The 19,885-nt window shown below is 46.1% G+C and overlaps 3 protein-coding genes and 1 non-coding gene across 4 annotated transcripts; all 4 read left to right on the top strand.

Moving 5' to 3' along the window:
* The first annotated feature begins 471 nt into the window (after positions 1–471).
* LOC147960450 (uncharacterized) lies at positions 472–1,971 on the top strand. Its single transcript, XM_087536058.1, has one exon. The coding sequence runs from the start codon at positions 634–636 to the stop codon at positions 1,414–1,416; it is 783 nt and encodes a 260-aa protein (XP_087392184.1). The 5' UTR covers positions 472–633; the 3' UTR covers positions 1,417–1,971.
* A 5,600-nt stretch (positions 1,972–7,571) lies between these two features.
* Positions 7,572–8,797, top strand: LOC147960449 (uncharacterized). Its single transcript, XM_087536927.1, has one exon. It carries the CDS (start codon positions 7,709–7,711, stop codon positions 8,510–8,512), a length of 804 nt encoding a protein of 267 aa, XP_087393053.1. The 5' UTR covers positions 7,572–7,708; the 3' UTR covers positions 8,513–8,797.
* An 8,553-nt stretch (positions 8,798–17,350) lies between these two features.
* Positions 17,351–18,446, top strand: LOC147960448 (uncharacterized). Its single transcript, XM_087535526.1, has one exon. It carries the CDS (start codon positions 17,517–17,519, stop codon positions 18,138–18,140), a length of 624 nt encoding a protein of 207 aa, XP_087391652.1. The 5' UTR covers positions 17,351–17,516; the 3' UTR covers positions 18,141–18,446.
* Positions 18,447–18,954: 508 nt separating this feature from the next.
* TRNAP-AGG (transfer RNA proline (anticodon AGG)) lies at positions 18,955–19,026 on the top strand. The gene has a single exon. It is a non-coding gene; the product is annotated as a tRNA-Pro (tRNA).
* The last annotated feature ends 859 nt before the right edge of the window (positions 19,027–19,885 follow it).

The following is a 19,885-nucleotide window of genomic DNA, read 5'->3' as shown; positions in this document are numbered from 1 at the left end:
GTTATATCCCAAATATAACGCGTCAATATGTTAGTTCCAAATGCATCCACAAACTTAGATGAAATGAATACGTTTTTGATGATTAAAAGTTAAGATCACTGCTTTTTACGGTCCTCTTATGTTTTAGCTCGCTAGGTTTTTGGCAACCCATGTATCGAACCATTTTTTTTGCATAAGTTTGCAAACAAAAAAGAACCATAATAAGTGTCACAGATGTGGACAAACACATGAGAACTCTGAATTTTTTTTATGGCAAGATCAGGAACGCGATGATGGCAACTTTGTTTTCGTATGACAAGTTTAGTTTTTTTAGGTTTGTTTTTTTCTTTTCGGATGACAACTTTAGCTGTAAAAAACGTCAGAATCAGATTGCTCCGTGCCATATGTGTGGCATTTATCATTTGAGATAAAAAAAAAGTATTCACACATTTACGCACAAGAAATTTGGAAAATGCTCTTTTCGGAAGCTAAAAAAAACTTTCCTCAGTTGCGCGGCCCGCAAGTTTTCTCGACTAGTCTTTTCACGCGGCCTCTTCTATCTTAAAACATGACGGCAAGACCCAGCCAAACCCCCGCGATTTCATCTCCTCCAAACCCAGCTGCCGGCGCCGCCCGCTCCTCGTCGCCCTCGCCATGCCGCCGCGCAAGCGCCCGCTGGAATCTTCCCCGGGCATGCCAGCCCAACCGGACGTCAAGCCAAACATATCTCCGGCTTCAAAATCCACCGACGCCCCCGCCCCCGCCCCCGCCCCTGCCCCCGCCTCGGAGGTTCAGCCCCCTGCCGCCATCCTCAACAACCTCAAGGGGCCGGAGCGGGAGGTCTACGAGCGCATCTTCGCGGCGAGCCAGGACCTCCGCTTCGCGTTGAAGCTGACTGCGCCAACCCTCAACAAGCTCACCCGCGCCCTCGTCCAGCGGGGCATCCTCAAGGAGGTCACGGACGTCCGCCCCCGCGGGAAGAAGGTCTTCATGGACTTCAGCATGGAGCCCTCTCCCGAGATCACCGGCGGAACCTGGTACCACAACGGCCAGCTCCACACCGACACCGTGGCGGCCGTGCGCCGCAGGTGCCTCGACCAGATTGACAGGCTCGGCGCTGCCACCCCGGACATGGTCCACAATGGCGTCGAGAGGGAAGACCCCAGCGGAGGGTACGCGATCGACCAGATCAGGGACGTCCTGCAGACCATGGCGCTTGACAGGGTGCTGGAGGAGTGCAGGAGCACCGGGGAGGGGGAGTTCAGCGCTGTCAGAGCCGGGAGGGTGTGCTACCGGCGGGGCGGCGCGCCGCAGGGCGGCATGATGGATGGGATTCCGTGCGGGGTTTGTCCCAGGATCGATGAGTGCTCGCCGGATGGGGTCATCTCCCCGACCACTTGCGTCTACTACAAGAAGTGGCTGCAGATGGACTTCTAGGCGGCGGCGAGGGCTCTTCGGCACGTGAATTTTGCTGGGATGGATTGGTGGATCGTCGTTAGTATTAGTACCCTGTTTTTGAATATATTAAATTGAACCAAGGAGGCGGACGCGGAGTATGTGATCACGAGCTCACAGGAGCTCGGAATCACGCCCGTCCAGAATTGCTACGAGATTCGTCGCATTAAATGCTATAGACAGTTGGCGGGTCCATGCCGACGATGAAAAATTAGGATATACGGCACAATACGCGTCTGACAGATGGGGCAAGGTGGACGGAGGGGTGCACGGCGTCGCCTGTGTGTGCCTGAGCCGTGGCTCGAGCTTGTCGCCGGCGTCCTGATCCGTGGATCAGGTACGATGCTTTCCGCTAGCGCCGACAGTGCCCACACTTAATGCAGTAGTTGGGTCAGTCGCTGGTTACGGGAGTGAAGTTGGATTTGCCTCTCATCTCGGTCGATGAAGAGGTGGAGATAATGACTCCGGCGACGGCGACTGGGCGGTGCAGCAACCTCGGACAGGCTCTGGCGACCATGGAGTTCTTACTGCAGCCGATAAACAGGTTGGGATCTGCTACTTGGCCCATTATTTTCAATGGTTTTGACTTGGATTTTGGGTACTGATCTAGATTCCGTCGCTTAAATTTTTGGGTTGATTAAGTAGAACGCTCCTGGAAGAGGTGAATGATAACAACGGGGCAATGGAGCCCGTGCGGTTCCCACTTCCCAGTATCCGCGGTGGCTGAGGTTGAGGATCCAGCACCGGCCGCTTCAAGTGCTGACGGGCAGATCTGTCGGGCGGAGGCAGCAGGCGCGGACATGGCTTAGTGCTCGGAGCACTCAATAGAGCAAATTGACCCATAAACACCAGGGTGGACGCAAAGGTACTACAACTTACCATCTGAATTGCATCAAAATTTGGCACTGCAAATGTGTGTGTCTTGTCAGATATGCAAGCAGTAACTGATGAAATGAGGGTGGAACAGTATACATAACCGTGATTAAATAGCATGAACACCAGCAGTATATATACGTGTGTGGGAAGGTTTTATAAACTTGTTTAGGATAATATAGCATGAACTGCAATTTTGTAAGATGTTAGTGTAGCTCAGAATTTTTTGGACTGGAATTTCATAACAAATGGCTGTAGCAGAAAACACCACCTGATTGTTTCTCTGCTGTGACTGGGCAGAGTGCGTGTAGGTGCTGCTGCTCTAGGAAGGCCTCCTTGCCCGGACAGGGTCACGGCGCTGGAGAAGTCTGTCAGGGAATTTGCCGAGCATCCAGGTGACATAGTTATGGTGCCAAAGATTGGAACAAGTTTTGACACGCTCGGAGAAGCTTATGACTTTTACAATTTGTACTCCTGGGAGAAAGGATTTGGAATACGATATGGAAAGAGCAGGCTAAACGTTAGCAGGACTAAGTGTATGCAAGAGATAGTCCGTGGATGCGTGGTACGGCTAATGTTACAGCAGAAATTGATTACTAGTTTTTCATAGAGAACAGATTTGAAAATGCCTGTGACTGAATCTGACTTTTTGTTTGTTCCATCAGGGGAAGCCAATTGTTGAAAATACTCGTTCCTGCCGGTGTGAATGCCCAGCCCTCATCAGACTACTGCAGACAAAGGACAATGGATGGTACATAGCAGAGCATCGAGATGGGCACAACCATGCACTTTCCCAAACGTATGGACAGACAATACACTGTCGTAGCGGAAGCATGGATCTGCGCGATGGGCACAGCAGCGGTGGTGAATGAGGGACAGCTCGTGTCAGGCCTCGAAGCTCTGAACTGGAAAGATGAATCCACATGCTTCTATCTGAAATTAGAGGTGAGGAAAATACGTTTCATTTTTTCTTTAGCTGCTTAGAGTTAATTTTGCCCATTTAGAATCCAGACTACTGTAAGTTGCTTTTAAAATCCTGGGTGAATGGTCCAGTTAGACTGATGGATGTTGTTTACTGGAATAAGAATTTTGCACTGTATATTAATTCATTAGTTGAGAGTGCAGCATGTTGTTTACCGGATTCAGTTAATTCAGTTGATTGATGCAACTGAAAGAGTCCTACCTGGATGGTCCATGATGGATGTTGTTTACTGGAAATAACAGTTTTTGATGGTCTAGTAATTTATTTATTGGGAGTGCAACATGTTGTTTACTGGTTCGAGTTAATTGAGGCAAGTAGTCAGGTTGCGGTTGGTGCTGCTGCCTCCAGCATGGCACCTTGCCCATATCGCGTGAGCGCTTTCAAGAAGGCAGTTAGGATGTTTGCAAAGAACCCGAGCAATAATGTTATCACTCCAGCGCTTGGGACAAGTATCGACTCACTTGACGAGGCGTATAATTTATAGGACTTGTATTCTTGGGAAAGGGGTTTTTGGATTTGACATGGAAAGAGCAGGTTGAATGTTTAGAGAACGAAATGCATGCAGGAAATAGTATGCGGATGCTCGGTACGTATGACATGTGGAGCACTATGGTTACTTATTTGGCATTCATTTAATTGGGGTTGATTTTTAATTGATTCATGATTGTTATTGCTCTGATAAAATAAAATACATATGTAGGATAAAGCTGGTGTTGAGAACACGAGGTCTTGTCGTTGCAAATGCCCGGCTCTGATAAGACTGCTACGGGCAGAGGACGATGGGTGGTACATTGCAGAGCACAGGGGGAGTCACAACCATTTCCTTTCACTGATTTTTGGTGAGACGATCCACTAGCCCTCGCACAAGCACATTGATGTGTACGGCTGGTGAGTACATGTTCTTGTCTCTCTGATCGTACTTTTTTCAGATCTGAAACTGCACTGCATCAGTGGTGATTGAAATCAAGTTCTCGCCGGATTTCTGTAGATTGAGGAGGTGGACGACACGTAATGCTTGAGGGGTCCGTCTAGGACACCGGTGGCCGCGGATGCCATTGATGTCCATCAGGTGTCGACAGCAGCCATTAGTGCCGAAGGGCAAGTCTGTGAGCTGGCTGCTGGTGTGGGCTCCGGGAAGGAGAACTCCCCGCCGGAATTGGAGCTGTCTGCGGGGAAACTCAATCCGCAAGCACCATGGTGGGCAAGGAGGTTAGTGTTTGACATAATAATTTTAGTAGATGTGCAGAAACATTCATTGCTGCAGGGTGGTAAGACTGTACTTAGAAGGTGTATTATGCATTTTTGACAGAAATATGTAGCAGCCGCCAGTTATTTTCACTTCAATTGCATTGAGCAAAGCTGTGGTCAACTGGTAAAACTCCCTTTTAAATAGAAAAAAGACACTAGTGAAATATGTTCAGAAAAATTCTTATAAATTTTTAAAGGACATCAGGTTGCACTTTGTAATTTGTAGGAAAGCTACAAACCGTTGAAATAGAAATGCTATTTGCAGACTTTTTAAAGGGCTAAGTTGCGGCATTGCTCGTAGGATGTACGCTCCCTCCATGTCAGAACTAAAGTCGCAATAACCTTTAAAAATAAGTGTTGTGTGATTTGGTGATTATCAAGAAATAGAATGTAGTGGAACTTTATGCTGATTAAGGTGTTTAGGAAAGCTAAGTGCATCCAGTACATTTCTTTTTGGAAGTACACTGACTCGTTCGTGTGCTTGAAGCTGGACATGAAACAACAGTGTGGAAGTTATATGATGCGGTACTGACTAAACTGGGGTGTCATTTGTAAGCAGGATTCGCATTGAATCGGCGAGTTCATTTAGAGGCAGCATGGTCAAGTTAACTGTGGGCGCCCGCAATAATGAAAGAGATTGGGAGACCATGCAAACCTCCTCGCTGCAAGAACCATGGTGTACAGGGTCACTCGAGAATTTTTTTGTACAAGCCGGCTAAAATAAGACTGGGTGCAAGGGCTTGAGTCGGCGCTCATGCCAAATGGTTAGACAGTTGGGCTCGAATTCCCTCCAGTTGTGCATCACAAAGAATTTTTAGTTATGGAATTGTTTTTTGGGCATAATTCCAACTTGGGCAATTGAGTTGCTGTTGAAATTTGCCAGCAATGGCATCATGAAACTGTATAACAACATTTTTTTAGAGTAAAAAAGATACTTGTATGTCAACATGCGTGTGTTATTTGTGGTGTAATGATCTCCTATTTCCTCTGTGGACAAAGAATTGGCTCAATGGGAGTGATATAGTACGCGAATTTTAGACTGAACGACAATTGATGTGCATCTAAACTTCATGCCCTATTTGTACGTGGCAGTATTACTCGTGTGAGCTGTAGGCAGAAATTGGTTAAGATCTAATCCTTGCTCTGTTTTGAATTCTGAGATAAGGAACAATTGGCGGTGGAAGGCTTGGGGTCGGAGAAAATGGCTCAGCTCGTTAGCGATCCATCTGTCCTGACTCTACGTGACGGCAACAGACTTAATAAATGTTGGCCCATAGTGGGCCACGCAACAGATTGATGGGACATATACTATTTGAAATACACCTGCTTATACACTCGGATGTCCGAATCTTGCAGAGAAACAACGTGGGAGATAACGAGAGTCTGTGCGCTCGAGCTCAATTCAGCACTTTTGCCAAGGAGACGTCTTATATTTAGAAATAGAAACTTCTGGAGGGCATTTTGGCCTCCGGGTGCATTTGCTCCACATGAACAGTAAATTTGAAAAAAAAGCAAAATTAACTTTTTCTGATTTTTTGTAGATGCTCGGGTACCGGTTAGTGTCGTAAGCATGCTTGATAATTTTCATGCGAAACGGAGCAACATGTTTCGTCCGTGAACAAACAAATTTGGTTGTAACATTTGGTATTCGTTTTTTTACAGGGCAAAATGCTTAACGTTTTTTCCTAATAATTTGCAGGTAGCATTTGGATGTGACTAAACACATCAAAATTTTGTTGGATTTTTTTTGACATTTCAAAAACCCATTTTTCGCGGGCAAGAGCACGTGCACCTGGGAGCCTAATTGGATTTCTGAATACTGCAAGCCTTAGGACATCTCCGACCTTGACCTCCAAATCGGACAATGTACCCGTCCGCGGCCCGGTGGGAACTAGTCCACAGACAGTGATACGGGAGTCGGCCATGTAACCATGCCCATATACATTTCAACAAACCGAACGATTTTTATCAAACACAACGAAAATAAGCAAAGTTCAGACATAATCTACATAAGACGGATGATATTTTGTCCGTTTGACTAAACCAAGCCCGCAACACTCAAAGTAATGATAGGAAATAGCACAATCCATCTATGCAAATATCTCTAGTACAACCAAAGTTCAAATATAATGTGATAATCGTATGTTCAACAAGTTTTTCAAAACCATCTATTCCAAATTCACGATACTGGAGCCAGAACCGGTACAGGTCGTCCCACACAACTACCCCTTGAGCTTCATCCAACAATGTATGTGTGTGGATAGCCCGCCCTCGGTCCTGCAGTAAGTCATGACATCGTGTGCAAGCTATCGAACATGTACAACAACATCGAGTGAATGAATGAATTATCCAACATGTAGAGTAACAGGAAGCAACACTTACGATCTCGATGGTTGACGAGCCCAATGACCACCTTGTCTCCACTTGGTGAATTGCACCGCAAAACATTATGACGGAGTTGTAAAGGAAAATACATTATCAAAATCATTGTTGTTTTAGTTTGATATGCTTTTAGAAGTGTGATGCTCTTGAAGAGAACTTCTCTCTGCATTTCAGGCAATTCTAAAAAATAATCAATGCATCAACACTTATTTTTGGGGTAGAACTTTCGATCTATTCATTTTTAATCATAATAGTACAAATAATACTAAAATAATAAAAATTACATCCAAATTCGTAGACCATCTAGCGACGACTACAAGCACTGCAATGCGTCAACACTTAGTTCCAAAAATGCACCTGCATATTTTTTTTTGAACTTGCATACTTTTTTTAACCTTGCATGCACATGCATACGTAGATGAAACGGATACATTTTTGTGATTACAAATTAAGAGCACTACTATTTTATGTTTTAGCTCGCTAGTTTTTCGGAAAGCCGATGGATGAAAACATTTTTTTTACAACGTGGCATATTTAGAATGTATTCGCGCATCTACGCATATATGAAATTTGGAGAATGCTCTTTTCGGAAGCTCAGAGTATTTTCTCAGTTGTCCGGCCCACAAATTCTCTCGACTAGTCTTTCCACTCGGCCTCTATCTTCAGCTAGAAGGCCCAGATGAAGTGAAGGAACCGTGGGATCCCGACGGCGACCCAGCCAAACCCCCACGATTTCATCTCCTCCAAACCCAACCGCCGCCGCCGCCGCCGGCTCCTCGTCGCCCCGCCATGCCGCCGCGGAAGCGCCCGCTGGAACCGTCCTCGGGCATGCCAGCCCAACCGGATGCCAAGCCCGTCATTTCTCCGGCCTCCAAATCCACCTCCGCCCCCGCCCCCGCCCCCGCCCCCGCCCCCGCCTCCGCGCCGGAGATCCTGCCTGCCTCCATCCTCAACAACCTCCCGGGGCCGGAGCGGGAGGTCTACAAGCGCATCTACGAGGCGGGCAACAAGGGAATGTGGAGCCAGGACATCCGCTACGCGATGAAGCTCGCCGCCCCGACCCTCACCAAGCTCACCCGCGCCCTCGTCCAGCGGGGCATCCTCAAGGAGGTCACGGATGTCCGCCACCGCGGGAAGAAGGTCTTCATGGACGCCCGCATCGAGCCCTCCCCCGAGATCACCGGCGGAACCTGGTATCACAACGGCCAGCTCGATACCGACGCCGTGGCGGCCGTGCGCCGCAGGTGCCTGGACCAGATTGACAGGCTCGGCGCTGCCACCCCGGACATGGTCCACAAGGGCGTCGAGAGGGAAGACCCCAGGGCAGGGTACGCTATCGACCAGATCAGGGACATCCTGCAGACCATGGCGCTTGACAGGGTGCTGGAGGAGTGCAGGAGCACAGGGGAGGGGGAGTTTAGCGCTGTCAGAGCCGGGAGGGTGTGCTACCGGCGGGGTGGCGCGCCGCAGGGCGGCATGATAGAAGGGATTCCATGTGGGGTTTGTCCCAGGATCGATGAGTGCTCGCCGGATGGGGTCATCTCGCCAACCACTTGCGTCTACTACAAGAAGTGGCTGCAGATGGACTTCTAGGCAGGGAGCCCTCTTCAGCATGTGAAATGTGCTGGGATGGGTTGGTGAATCGTCGTTAGTATAGACTTTGTGGGATTGCCGTACTTCTGATCATATGGTGTTGTTTTTGTGCTCTAGAATGTGGTAGTCATGCCAGGTGCATACCTTATTTGAGTATTTATACTGATAATCAGTTACAGAGTTATTGCGTATTGTTTGCACTTTGCATTTACTTTAGAAGTCTGTTCAATAGCAACATACCAAATGCCTAATGGTACATATCTTAAATGGATTGAAAATTTGTCTTGCCAAGTGTTCAGTGCAGCTTCACAAGCAGCTGCAGTACTGCAGCTGAAGCCCCCTATAACAGTAAAAATCATTATACGCCATGTCCCATGGTCGAATCCTATATTATCTGCATTGCTCAATTTAGTCGGGACTGTAAACTTTGACTAACATTTGGTCAGGTCACAACTTTCATAATATATGTTACATGTTGTGTTAGTCTGCTTATGGCCAAGGTGTTTGTCCTAGTTGCTCACATATGATGTACAGGTATTGTGATCCTCTTTCAGAACTCTAATGTTGTGCATTTAGTGAAGCCTTTTCTGGCTCAGATTTCCGACACCACACATTGATTCTGGATGGTGTTTGTGGGTGGCACTGCTAACTGGTTTTAGCTTCTGTTGATTACGCTTCTTGTGTAATTGTTGGACTGTAAAGCAATTCAAGTGTTTATGATGATATGTAGCGAGTCTATATATTGATGTAGATCCTTACCAATGTAATTAATGGATACTTTGTGCAATAATAAGACATATATTCCATACCTTTCTGTGTTGGATTGTTTAATTGGTGGCCGGTTATGTAGTATTCACATAATTTGTTTGTCTATTAATAATGAAAGGGTTAAGAAGTCTGGACTCAGGCCTGTCCCATTTCACTGCATGCCAATTGGTGGTTTACAGAACACTGGTATGAATCCGCTTTCTAGCATACAATGACAGTCCATGATTGTTGACCGTTTAGTGTGTATCTCTCATCTACACTAGGAATAGTTTATCTGGTGTTTCTTTCATGTGGTTAGCTACTTATGATGTATGTGATCCTTACTCTTGGTAGAATTCTAAATATAAGTTCGCTGCGCAATTCTGTTAATTTGAATGACTTAATTTTCATGCATGCTTCACACATTATTAGTTGGCTTGACTAGCTGAAACTGTGAATGACAATTTGGAGTCAATTTCTTGTGTCTACTACAAGAAATGGCTGCAGATGGACTTCTAGTCAGTGAGCCCTGTGAATTGTGCTGGGATGGATTGGTGAACCATCGTTAGTATACACTTGTGGGATTGCTGCGCTTCCGATCATATGGTATTGTTTATGTGGTCTAGGATGTGGTAGTCATGCCAGGTGCATACCTTATTTGAGGATTTTTATACTAATATCAGTTACAGAGCTATTGTGTATTGTTTGCACTTTGCAGTTACTTTAGAAGTCTCTTCAATAACAACATACCAAATGTCTAATGGTACATATCTTAAATGTTTGAAAATTTGTCTTGCCAAGTGTTCAGTGCAGATGCAGTACTGCAGCTGAATCCCCCTATAACAGTAATAATCATTATACGCCATGTCCCATGGTTGAATCCTATATTATCCGCATTGCTCAATTTAGTTGGGACTGAATTTCGACTAAAATTTGGTCAGCTCACAACTTTCATATATGTTATATATTTTGTTAGTCTGCTTATGGCCAAGGTGTTTGTCCTAGTTGCCCACATATGATGTACAGGTACTGTGATCCTCTTTCAGAACTCTATTGTTGTGCATTTAGTGAAGCCTTTTCTGGTTCAGATTTACGACACCACACATTGGTTCTGGATGGACTTTGTGGTGGTACTACTGTTGCTGGCACTGCTAACTGGTTTAGCTTGTGTTGATTATGCTTATTGTGTAGTTATTGGATTGTAAAGCAATTCAAGTGTTTATGGATGATATGTAGCGAGTGTATCTATTGATGTGGTTAGCTACTTATGATGTATGTGATCCTTACTCTTGGTGGAATTCTATGTATAAGTTTGCTGCCCACTTCTGTTAATTTGAATGACTTAATTTTCATGCATGCTTCACACATTATTAGTTGGCTTGCCTAGCTGAAACTGTGAATGACAATTTGGAGTCAATTATACAAGATCCAAGTTCAAGCTACCTTAATTATCAACCTCTCATTTGATTGCTACCATGGACCTTGTGACTTTCTTTGTAAACTGTGGATCGGCTTTTTACTATGAGAATATGAGATGCTTGGTTCTTGTGACCCGATGAGCTGTATAAGCAAATAGGAAGAATCTTAGTAGACAACTCTTAGTTCTTCATGGAAGGGGATGTTCCTTTTTACCTCTAGGTGGATATTGGATGTTTTAATTCAGCGCCAATTTCCATCCTAACCAAAATATGAAAAACTATGCTGCCACATAATGGAATTTTTGTTGGCCAAGACTTGACAAGTGACAACCAGTACTGGAACTTATCCTCTTTTGTTACTCCATTATCTGTTAATGCATAGAACATTTATGCCAGCCGTGAATTGGAGCAAGTATTTCTCATAAAACATGAACTGAACTAGCAAGAGTTAGGGTTTGATATTTCAGATGGCACAGATTCAGAATGAAACTTCAGCTGGAAAGGCTTAATGTCCAATAGTACACTTAGCCCTTACCTGTACCACAATTCAGTGCCAATTCACTTAGCCCTTATTCACAATTCACTTAGCCCTTACCTGTACCACAATTCACTTAGCCCTTATTCAGAATGAAACTTCCCTTACCTAGGGTATCTTGACCGAACATCCTTGCCTGTACCACAATTCGCAACTGTGCCATGGATGAGAATGTACTTTTGCTTATATTCATCTACATCATACTTTGAAAAGCGTGGAAAATGACTCTTTGAAAAAGGGAAGAGAAGCCCTTGTTTAAATAGAACTAAATAAAAAAAGGTGGTGGCAGCGAGGTTACACTGTAATATTGGTTGACCTCAAACTACATTAAGTGTCATCATGCCAAAGACATTTAGGACTTGATATTGAGCAAGTTGTGTAACACTTGGTCTTGTAGAGGTTTCTTATATTTCTATCCCTCTATTATTGTGTCAACATAATTTTATAAAGTTTCATCAATCCTTTGTCAACTTGATGGAGGCTGGGGGGTGTGCTGGAGATAATGTATCCAAAGTAGAAAAGTGTTTCTATAACTTACCCTGGTAGAATAGTTTTCTCCAATTTCTTTTGTTCTGTATAAACTAGAACCCCAAAATTAAACCCGGTGTTCTTCACGCAGCAGAAAGTTTTGGATATGTCAGGATAAGCTCAACAACACATATAGAAGTATGCACATGGTAGCATTAAGCATTCTTAGGAAAGGTGAGGTGTGGTCGTTTGTCTTGGGCTATCGTTTTTCTCTTCTAAATACCGTGCTTGGTTGCCGTTTTGGGCCTGTAATGTTTACTCTGGTTTCCCATTACGCTTGTATCTGACCGGTATATGATACACATCTCCGCCCAGCGGTTTTTTTTTTCAGGCCAGAAATCGCTTGTGGCTTGTAAGATAGGACTATCAGGATTACACCGATGCCAAGCGGGGTGTGAGGACTATCATGATTTCGCCATATACTGTATTTGCAGTTTTGATATTTGTTTCTCGGGTCTCAAACTGATGTGGACTTAGGAGTGAGATAAGCCTCCTTCAGGTCTGAGGCCAAGTCTTGGGACCCCTTGATCTTCAATTTCGCATCTCCAAGGATATGGGGGTTGACCAGTATCGACTTTATGATTTCTGCTATCATTTGCTCTGCATGTGATTAGATGTATATTATCTTTCTGTGCAATCACTTGCTTTACTCGCGTAACCCAAAGATATCTGCGCATACAAAAATTGCAACGCCAAGGCTAATAAGCTTCATTTTCAGCTATCTGTTCTCTCCCATTGCAAGGGTGCTGTTTGTATTCCATGATTTTCTTGACGGGCAGTTGACAGCTCCAAGCTATCCATTCACTGGTAGTCTAAGGGAACCTTAATTCCAGTTGAGTTTCTATGCTTGCTACACCTGTAGTAGTTGACTGGAAGTCTGAAACTTTGATATGCAACCTCAGAAATTTAGTCATGACTAAACACCATCTTTAGTTATGTTCTATACATGTTGACGCTTGGATGCTCTGTGTTTCACACAGAGAGTCGCCATTCTGCAACCAGAGAAACTTGCCATATGTTCAGGTTTTTGCCATATTGTGTACGAAGAGAATTGCCAGGCTATAGCTAGGTATTAGGTCATGACAAATGTTTAGGAATTGTCATGCTTGCTAGAAATAAGAGGATTGCCATGGTACAAAAGAGAAAACTGCCACACATGTCCAGAAAATTACCATGTCACAACATAGAGAATTGTCATGCTATAAGATAGAGATTGCCATGCTACAACTAAAGAATTGTCGTGGTGCGTGGCCTAAATGTCAGGTAGCAGGTGAAAGCCTTTTGTAAGCACACCCGCAAGAAACTGCAGGAAGAAAAAACACCCTTAAGAAAAAAAAAGAACTTTATGTAAAAACTGCAGGTGCCACATAGTATTTTTATTTTTTTCCCAAAAGAAAATATGCAGCAGCCGGCAAAAGTCACCGGGGTGGATTGACCCCGAACGTTTCGTCCGGCCCCAGGTACGTTCTCGAACAGGTTGTACTGTCGATATGCTACCCCCGTCGCATTTCTGATCCTGCGTGCGAAACCTCGCGGATCCCTTTTGGAGCTTAACCCAAACCGGAAAGGCCACCTCGATCAGCCTCCGGGCGAGAGATCATTCATTTCAGTGGCACCTCCTTTTCAAAATAGAAAGCGCATCCAGTATCTTCCTGGAACCCTTCAAAAGCGATTATTACTTAATTAAATTGCAACGTGCTAACCCCATCGCGACCCGGCTTCCTCTATCTATCCCTGCTGCGCGCAACGCTTTCTTGCACGGCTTCTATTGTGTGCTCGCCTAGCCGAATCCACGTCCCCTGCTGGCCCCGCATTGTCAAACCGGGGGAAAGAGACGTACGGCGTATCATATGCACGCCTAGCTCAGAAACAATTGCTACTAATACAAGTTTGCAACAACCCTGCCGCTGATAGAATCATTTACAATATCGGATGATGGTGGGGGGAAGAGAAATGCGCGCCATGGCGGCGGCCGTGAGAGAGACGTCCTGCGTGGCGCTTTCTACCTGCCGATGGTCGCTCGCTCTGGCGGCGAAGCCGGCCGCCTGTAGGGTACGCGCGTACAGATCGAAGCACCCCCCGAAGGTGCCTTGGCTTTTTTTGGCGGTAAATCGATCAGAACCACACTCATCTGTGACGTTGACGCACGGTATATATATATTACACGCCTTATTAACCCGTTCGTAGGTGCGTGGTTCTTTCGAAGGTCAAGCCATCCGTGGTGTATACGTCAAGTGCGTCATTTTTATTACCATTTTAAAAGAGGATACCTACCGTGTCAAGCGTTTTACTAGTTGATATCTTGGCTACGATTGGGCCGTAAATTCATCACCTAACCTAATCAAACACCCCTATCTTGTCCAAACTTCGCCACCATCGATCAAGGCATAATTAAATAGTGGCTCTAGCTAGGAAGCGGAATGCCGTCGCAGGCAATGCAAGCGAAAAAACGTGTTCAAATCTCGCCATGCATGCATGCATGCGCTAGCTCGTCGTACGACCGTCCTCCGAAATTCCTCCCTCGTCTCTTCCGCCGTCAAGTCAAGCCGTCATCCTTCGCCACGGTCGCCGATCGTGTGCTTGACCGCCCCCCGCCGTACGAAACGTCGTACCCCCCGCGCGCCCCTCGCTACGTGCACGTCCGTCACAATGGCATCCTGGCCCCGCCAGAAAATGAATCCCCAACACGCGCGCCACGTCGCCGCCGCGCGATCCATCGCCGGCCGGCCGGCCGGCCGTCCTGCTGCAAAAACAACTACGCGCACGCATGTTTCAACTTGCGATCCGCCACTGGGATAGCCACAGCTAGCCGGGCGACGGATCCCGATCGCTTAGTCGTCGCCATGTGCGAGCTGACTTTGTGTGCGGTTCCGGGGAGCCAATGGCGCGAGGTGAAGTGCCCCGCGTCTGCGTCCAATCCACCATCGACGGGCGCCTCTCCTCTCCTCTGCTTGCTCAGCCGACGTGGACGGCGAGCATATGATAATGGCGAGGGGCCGTCGAGTTGCGTTTTTAAATCGGTTTTTCGGGGTGGTTTGGTGGCCCGGAGCACTCCACCTCGCCTTGCCCGGTCGTCCTTCCGCTGGTCGGCCCAATCCTTCCTGCGGCTGCGGGCTGGCCCCGCGGGGAGGATGCGCATTGTCAAAAGGTTTGTTGCGTCATTCGGGGGCAGGATCTGTTGTGGCTACCAAATAGTCCGTTCAAGAATATGAGACCCACATACTTTTTGAGATTTAACTTTGACCATCAACTAGATCAATAACACGCAAATCATATTACTGAAAATTACACCGTTAAAAACTTCTTTCAAATACGAATTTAATGATATAATTTTCATGACACATAACCCATATTTCATGGATTAAGTTTATGGTCGTGACTTAAATCTTGAAAAGCGTGGGCACCTTATATTCTCGAACATAGTATCATTGTGCCATTAGGAGATTACTATGGTGTTGCTGTTCAAATGGAGTTTTTCTCAGGAAATGTAAAGAGTTTTATTTTAAAATTTATGTAAATGGTTTTTACAATAACAACAAGGAGCAGGAAAGGAAGAAGCAAGTTTGAGCCCTAGGATGTATGCCCCAACTGGCACATAAACTAAAGGCGAAAAACATGAAAACACCAAAGTATTAGCGAACAAAGTTTAACAGAAATTACTTGGCCAACGGGCGTCGCAAGGACCAACAACACAACATCGACTAAGTAAAAGGAACGAACATTGTCCACAATCTAGATCAACAACCAGCATGAGGAATCAGTCGAGCGCCACAAACCGATATCCAAGTATCACCCCATCCATGCATGCACATGCACATCATGGTCACAACATTTGGAAGGATCATTTCATCACCTTGCGGCAAGGCGTCCATATCTTCTCGCTTCCGAATATCTGTCCAACATAGTAGATATGAACATGCAAAGGACACAATCTCAAAGGCAGGTTTGATCAGGATTTTGTCAAAATGCTACTTTGTTGTGCACATTCTAGATTTCCTAGCAAACTGCTAGAGAACAACAACATACTAGATTTCACACTTACAGGAAAAACACATATATGTAGCACCAAATATAGAATTGCCAGACCAAGTTAGTACACATATGAATATAAAAAACAAACCCAGAAGAAACAAGGAACATATAGGATTCCCATGCCAGCACCTTTTCCTAATAACGTCCCTAGTAAAAATATCACCCTCGAATAGTTGCCAAAGGAAGATTTGGATTTTAAGGGGAAGGAAGGGGGTCTTAGCTTCCGAGATCCAATTATAGTTTGTCCCGGCAAGGTCATTCTCCAGCAATTGGTACATGGTCTTACTATAAAAGTTAAATTTGTATCATCATGATTATTATATCAAGGAAGAACATTGATTGGTACACAAGTCCTTCCATTGCTAACTGAATCGAGACATGAGACAAGCTTCTCCTGAAAGAAAGACAAGGGACATAGTAGATGATTGATAAACAGCGCGCTCTTGCACATCGAACGTTCCAAATAACTGAGAATGTTGCTCACAACAAGTACAAGGTACATTATCACGCATGATATATTTCGAGAGTCTAGCAATTTTTCCATTGTTCAATGCCACCCTCCATCCAACCGTACAAATCTCTGACTTCATGATGGCTATCCAATCGGGGGAATTGGATAATATAAATTTAACAAATGCAACAATATTATTATGGTAATACACAACATTCACTATATCTTGCAACAAGCCATTCTGCTTCTCAAGCTCCCACCACCACTTAATTAAGAGACTGGTATTTTGTTTCCTTTAGTGCTTGACACCCAAATCCCCTTTCTTTTTAGGAACTCCTCTGATTCATAGGATAGGGAAATGGAGAATTTTATATATTTTTTGTAAAAATAAGATAGGAATACATGTGTAGAATAGAGGATTGGAAAAAGAACCCTACAAGGTTGGACGCCTAATTTGTAGAAAAAAAATATACGTCATGAATTGTGAAGACGTCCATATTGTGGAGAAACTAAAACTTCCTTCTTGGCACAACTATTTGCTTGATCCAAAAATAAATCCCTCTGTCCCATAATGTAAGACATTTTTTAAACACTAGTGTAGTGTCAAAAAAGGTCTTATATTAGGGACGGAGGGAGTATTTGCTTGATCTAGAGCTAATGAGGTCCCAACATGGTATGTCTCTTTTCCTTGTGCGCATGAATTTTGGAACGAGGTGTGACCGTGTGAGTCGACTTTTTCATTCATTTACTTCTGTCTTGAAGCTGAGATGGGAGAAAAGTATCCTCTAGTCCTTCCATCCATTCATGTGAATCAAAGGGGTGACAACACCGTAGAGTAAAAATTGAAGAATGAAAATTGACTTGAACAAAAGGCAACGTGTAACTACCAAACATCATATTTCTCTGTAAATAAAGCTGGGGTATTGCACTTCAAATGGGATTGTTCGAGCAGTAAAAAAAGAGAGATGATGCATGTGTCGACGACGATAGAGCACAACTAGGGCTGCGGAGAGAGGCGACCACACAGGATGGAACACGAGGCACGTGCCACGCCGCACCACTCTTGTCTCATTCGATTTTCGCCTTTAAAACGCCCGGAGGCGAGGACGCTGTCCATGGCTATATAAGCCACTCCGCGCCCACGGATGATAGAAGATCGGTACGTTTAACCTCTTGCTGTCCCCCTCAGATCGTCCGCGTCCGCCTGCCTGCCCCAAAGTCGCACCTATCCATTGCCCCCGGCCGGTAGCTATCTGTCCGTCGTCGTCGCCGGCCCGTGCGCGCCCTTCTGTTATGGCCACCACGACGAGCTACGACAACGCCGACGTCCGGCACAGGGCCCTCGGCGTGCACGGCGCGTCGCGCAAGATCGGCAAGCCGGCGCCGGCGCCGTCGTCGCAGGCGCAGCAGCAGAACCGGAAGCCGGTCATCATCTACATGGTGTCCCCCAAGGTGATCCACGTGGAGGCCCACGAGTTCATGTCGCTCGTGCAGCGGCTCACCGGCCCGGAGGTCGCCGGGGAGGACGGGCGGGAGAGGGCGTCCACGTCGTCGTCCTCCCCGAGGACCGCGGCGGACAGGGCCGGGAGGGCGGCGCAGCCGGTGCGCGTCAAGGCCCGCGCCCTCAACCGGCCCGGCCCCGCGGTGTCCGTCTCGGTGACGGCCACGAGGCAGCAGCAGCAGCAGCAGAACGTGCCGCCGTCGTGGGCGGGGCCGTCGCCGTCGCCGACGACGGGGTTCCTGTTCCACGACCTCAGCCCGCTCCGCGGCGGGGCGCTCAAGGGCGAGGCGCCCATGGTCTCCCCGTGGCTGCACCAGACCAGCGACCATTTCTTGAGCCCCGGCGGCGCGTCGGCGCTCGGCTCGCCGTCCGGCTTCCTCGACATCTTCGGGCCGCTCTCGTCCCAGCAGCAATGATCGGGTCAACCCTCAGCCGACGGCGACATGGTCAGAAGTCTTACCAACTCAATACTGTGCATTAGGGTTTCTGCATGATGAACACGCATGCTCGCTCGCTCGATCGCCTCACACGAGATGATCAAATTGGCCCGGTGTTGTCTAGGCTGGTTCGGCAAGCTGTAAATTAAATAGTCTAGGTTCTTGCAGGATTTCATTTTATGTGTTTGATTTTGATTTTGCTTACCCGCTTGTTTGCAGTTCTTGCTGTACATTAATTGTAATAACCATGAGATATGAAATTGATTTATTTGTTGATTCGTTTTAGTTGGTGCTGCAAGTTGTATATAATTGATAATGCATTAGGCGCTTGAATTGAGAGAAACATATATGCAGAAATGCAATATATCCTGGTGCTTGACTTACTAGCTAGCTGGACTCCACTCCATTCTCATCGTGTACATGCGAACCACTTCTAGCTACTCCAAGAAATTAAGAATGTCGTATTTAATCCACCGGATATACGGTGATCTACAGCTTGATCACCGCATACTCCAAGAAATTAAGTATATATTTCTACTCTTCTTATAGTTGGCCTGCAATGGTTTACGGCATTAGTCTTTCTGTTGAGGCCTTGGACCTGAGCCATGAGGGGGTTATACACTAAGAAGAACTACATATTGCATAAATGCAGTTTTCTAAGAAAATTAGAATTGATGATATTGCTCACGATCTTAGGTATGCCTTCTGCTAATTACTCAAGGGATCACAAACAGGTCCATGCAGGCTTGCAGCAAGTTTCTAATACTGAGACACAGTAATAGTAGACACCAAAGGGCATTTGGTCTAGTGGTATGATTCTCGCTTAGGGTGCGAGAGGTCCCGAGTTCAATTCTCGGAATGCCCCTGTTTTTTTTCTTTTTCTTCCTTCCCAAACAAAATCTTCTGTTTACTCAACTTCCCCTCCAGCTTACTGAAAGCAGTTGTTGGCTCGCTTTTTCCTTTTTTTTTGCGAGGGCAGTTAATTGGCTCGTTGCAACGATTTATTTACTGCCTCCCGTTTGGACTTTGCAATAGAATTGAACACTTTGTGAAGTTTTTTTTTGAGCATCAGTACAAACACAAGCGCTCATATACACACGAATACACTCATCCCTATGAACGCACACACGCACACCCTACCCCTATGAGCACCTCCGAGAGACTGAGCCGGCATATCATCTTGAGATTTACGAAGTCACCGTAGGTGCCTCGTCGTCGACGGGAACGTCTCCTCCCACTGAAAGCGCATTGCCGGAAATCCTGAAATAAATCCAGGAATAATGCGAGCACCAGGATTTGAACCCTGGTGGGTTGGGGATACCACTGTCCACCTAACCAACTCAACCACAAGTTGATTCGCACTTTGTGAAGTTTTTTTTGGGAACGAAGGCAGACAATTTGCCTCGTCGATACAGTTTGTGCAGATCAATCCAAGCTGTTCAGCAATGTCTATACAGCTATACTCTATACCCAACGCGGCTCCATTGACAATAGATTGATCACCAGTTTATTTTCAGAGAAGTGCTCGAATGCCTGCCCAACTGTTGCTACAACAGAAAATGCAGATGCTCTCCACCAGTTTACAGGGATGTGAACTTGGGACAGCAACATGGTTCCGCTAGTCGTAGGCAGCAGCTCTTCACACATGAGCACCTCCGAGAGACTGAGCCGGCATATCATCTTGAGATTTACGAAGTCATCGTAGGTGCCTCGTCGTCGACGGG

The sequence above is a fragment of the Triticum urartu genome, chromosome 7A (assembly GCF_056163025.1).
Source record: "Triticum urartu cultivar PI428250 chromosome 7A, HENAU_Tu73, whole genome shotgun sequence".
In the NCBI taxonomy this organism is placed as follows: domain Eukaryota; kingdom Viridiplantae; phylum Streptophyta; class Magnoliopsida; order Poales; family Poaceae; genus Triticum; species Triticum urartu.
This window is presented reverse-complemented; position numbering and strand designations above follow the sequence as displayed.

Coding starts and splice junctions, on each gene's coding strand:
- LOC147960450 (XM_087536058.1), top strand. CDS start 634: ATGCCGCCGCGCAAGCGCCCGCTGGAATCTTCCCCGGGCATGCCAGCC.
- LOC147960448 (XM_087535526.1), top strand. CDS start 17,517: ATGGCCACCACGACGAGCTACGACAACGCCGACGTCCGGCACAGGGCC.
- LOC147960449 (XM_087536927.1), top strand. CDS start 7,709: ATGCCGCCGCGGAAGCGCCCGCTGGAACCGTCCTCGGGCATGCCAGCC.